Consider the following 2,934-nt stretch of genomic DNA (forward strand, 5'->3'; position numbering starts at 1 on the left):
GCCAGGGGGCCAGAGGGACTGCTCTGGAGCCACCAGCTCCCAAGCAGGGCCCCAGCTCCACCTTTTCCCACCCGCCCCGGAATCCCCGCTCTGCCACTTACTTTTCTTCCCCGCGACCCAGGAGGCTGTGGTGAACAAGGCTGTCTCCCTAGAAGGCAGGGCACCAACTCTTGTGGCTGCGGAGACAGGGCATCTAGATAGAGCATCTGAAAGGGACAAAGAGGCCTTCTGGCCTACAGCAGGGCATGGGCGCTCCTGCCGAAGTCCCCCAACTGTACCACATTGGCACCCACACTCAACCTCAACTCTGGAGTCACCACCTTGATTGGTGTGGTGGGGTCCTCTGGAAACTGGATTGGAATGAACCAAATCCTGTTTCCAGGCGTTATCCTAATTTCAATCCCAATGATGGTTTCAACCCTAATTGTAAATGTACTTCTATCCTTCATTCAACCTTTATCTCAAACCTCTCACAAGGCCTCTTAGTTCCCACCCTCATCACCAACCCAAATTTTACTTAAGAGCTTTGAAAAAATCGCTTACTATGTCTTCCCACCTTACTGAACTTTTCAGAGGTCTGGATTTCATCCTTGCTCTCCATCTGTTCCTCTGTCCACTCACCCACCTCTACCATCTGGTCAAAAGCTCTGGCCTTCTAGTCAGGCCCCTTCCTATGGATCTCAACAGCCTTCTCGATTCCCAGCCCTACTCACCTTCCCTCTACCATTATAGCCTGGAGGCTAGCAGGCTCAAGCTGGGCTCCTTACCCTCTGGCTCTGTGTGCCAGGCCCAGTCCTCTCTTGTGGCTGAGGGTGGCAGTGCTGTGAGCGTCGCGGGCCCTAGAACTAGAGCAGGAAAGAAGGGAGCAGAGTCAGAGGCTGAGGTTCTAGTTCCTGGTCAGCCTTTGGCTGTCAGGAGGATAGAAGGATTTCTCTGAAGAAGACCACAGATTGTACTTCTAGAGCTGAGGGCTTAGCCCCATCTGGGGTCCAAGGAGGTCTGCCCCACTTTGACAACGGTCGTAATTCACTGGTGCTGTACAGGCGTACACATCGCAGTTTACACAGGACTTTGACAGACATGCTTTCCTTTCTTTCCAATGTTCTCAGAAACCCAACGTGTGTCCAAAATGGAGAGATAGAGAAGGTCTTGACCACAGGGGGAGGGCCATGCACGGTCCTGAGGGACTTGCAGAACTAGACTCGTTATCCCCATCCTACAAATAAAATAGGGCTAGAGAAGGCAAAGGTCATGCTTGAGACCATGCAGCAAAGTTAGCCGCGACTTTGCCAGGGCTCACCGTGTGACCACGGGTGTGGCTCTGCCTCCCTGGGCCTCAGCTTTCCCATCTGTAAACTGGAAATTATGGCCCCTGGTTTCCTGTGAGGCGTGGGCAGGCATTTATAGCTTGTAGAGTGGAGTCCATTTGTGAAGTGCCATTATTGGCCCTATTATTTGTATTTGCTCAAAAAACTTATCAAAATGGAGAGGGGCCAGGTGGGGCATTATAAGAGCATCAGGATTAAAGAGGGCTGCACTAGGTAATTCTGGGGTCATACCTGGGCTGCAATGTAGTGTTTCTGGGCAATTATAGAGTTCTATTATTTCGAAGTGTTCCATGAAGAGTACTTAGGATATGCTCGGAAATTCCTGGGGCATTCTTGGGGTACTGCTAGCTAGTTCTAGAGCAGTGGTTCTCAACCTTCCTAATGCCACGACCCTTTAATACAGTTCCTCATGTTGTGGTGACCCCCAATTTCATTGTTACAGATTGAACATAATTAAAGCATAGTGATTAATCACAAAAAAATATGTAATTATATATGTGTTTTTACGGAGCTCCAGTGGCGCAATCGGTTAGTGCGCGGTACTTATATATGTGTTTTCCGATGGTCTTAGGCGACCCCTGTGAAAGGGTCGCTCGACCCCCAAAGGGGTCGCGACCCACAGGTTGAGAACCGCTGTTCTAGCGTGTTGGTAGAACAATACTCCAGTATTACACAGCTGTGGAGCTCACCACAAAGAGTACTGACGTTTCCTGAGGCACTTCTAGAGCAGCACTGAGATATTAACAGTAATTTCGGGGCCTTTCTGGATTACTCTGGGAGACATCAAGGTAGCCACCAACACCCCTCGCCGCCCAAGCCCCACTTAGGCTCCTCGGGTTGCTGGACCCGGCCCGGTCCCGCCCACCGGCCACGCTCCCCCCTCCCGAGCCCGCACCTGTGCAGAGCGCTCCCGCGTCCTCGTGGTGGCCGCAGTTGTGCTGCCCCCAGCCCAGGTGGAAGCAGTCGCTCAGGCGGACCTCCGTGCCGGCGCAGCCCACGTTGTCCAGCAGGATGGGGCCAAAAGGGGTGAGTGGTGGCAGCCAGGGCCTCCCCGCAGCCCAGCTGGCGGCAGACCACGGTGGCGTCTGGCAGCCCCCAGTCATCGTCGCACACAGTGCCCCACAGGCCGCCGTGCAGGATCTCCACTCGGCCCTGGCAGGGGCCTGCGCCCCCCACCAGGCGCACACTGCCCTCGCCTGGTGACGATGGGGGCAGAAGAGGGGGCAAAGGGGCAAGGAGCAAATCCCACAGGGCGCTGCCTCCCATCACCTCCCTAGACGGATGCACTTCTACAATGCCCTAGGCCTGCCCCACACCCACAGCAAATGGTGTCCGGAAGCGAAAGCCCTGGAGGAGCAACTCATTCACCCCCAAGGCACTGTCTCCTCACCGCCCAGATTGGGGGTGGTTTGTGGGATCAGAGGACAGACTGGCTTTGACTGTGTCACTCCCTGCCTAAAAGCAACACTCCCTGCCTTTGTCCATGCTCTCCTGAGGGTCCTCGTGCTGCTTCCTCCTTTAAGATGCAGTGAAAGCCTTCTGCCTGCCTAGGTGCAGCACCCACAACTCCTTCTCCAGGAAGCCCTGCCTGCTCTCTGATGGACTG

General features: G+C 54.5%; 1 protein-coding gene across 1 annotated transcript in view; it reads right to left on the reverse strand.

Moving 5' to 3' along the window:
* SSC4D (scavenger receptor cysteine rich family, 4 domains) overlaps window positions 1-2,934 on the reverse strand; it is an 11,588-nt gene that overhangs the window by 2,684 nt on the left and 5,970 nt on the right. Inside the window, 4 exon segments of the mRNA XM_015570241.1 lie at window positions 3-176; window positions 768-845; window positions 2,224-2,348; window positions 2,350-2,524. Of these exon segments, the coding sequence (XP_015425727.1) occupies window positions 3-176; window positions 768-845; window positions 2,224-2,348; window positions 2,350-2,524 (552 nt within the window).

Source organism: Myotis davidii, unplaced genomic scaffold, assembly GCF_000327345.1.
Source record: "Myotis davidii unplaced genomic scaffold, ASM32734v1 scaffold726, whole genome shotgun sequence".
Taxonomy (NCBI): Eukaryota; Metazoa; Chordata; class Mammalia; order Chiroptera; family Vespertilionidae; genus Myotis; species Myotis davidii.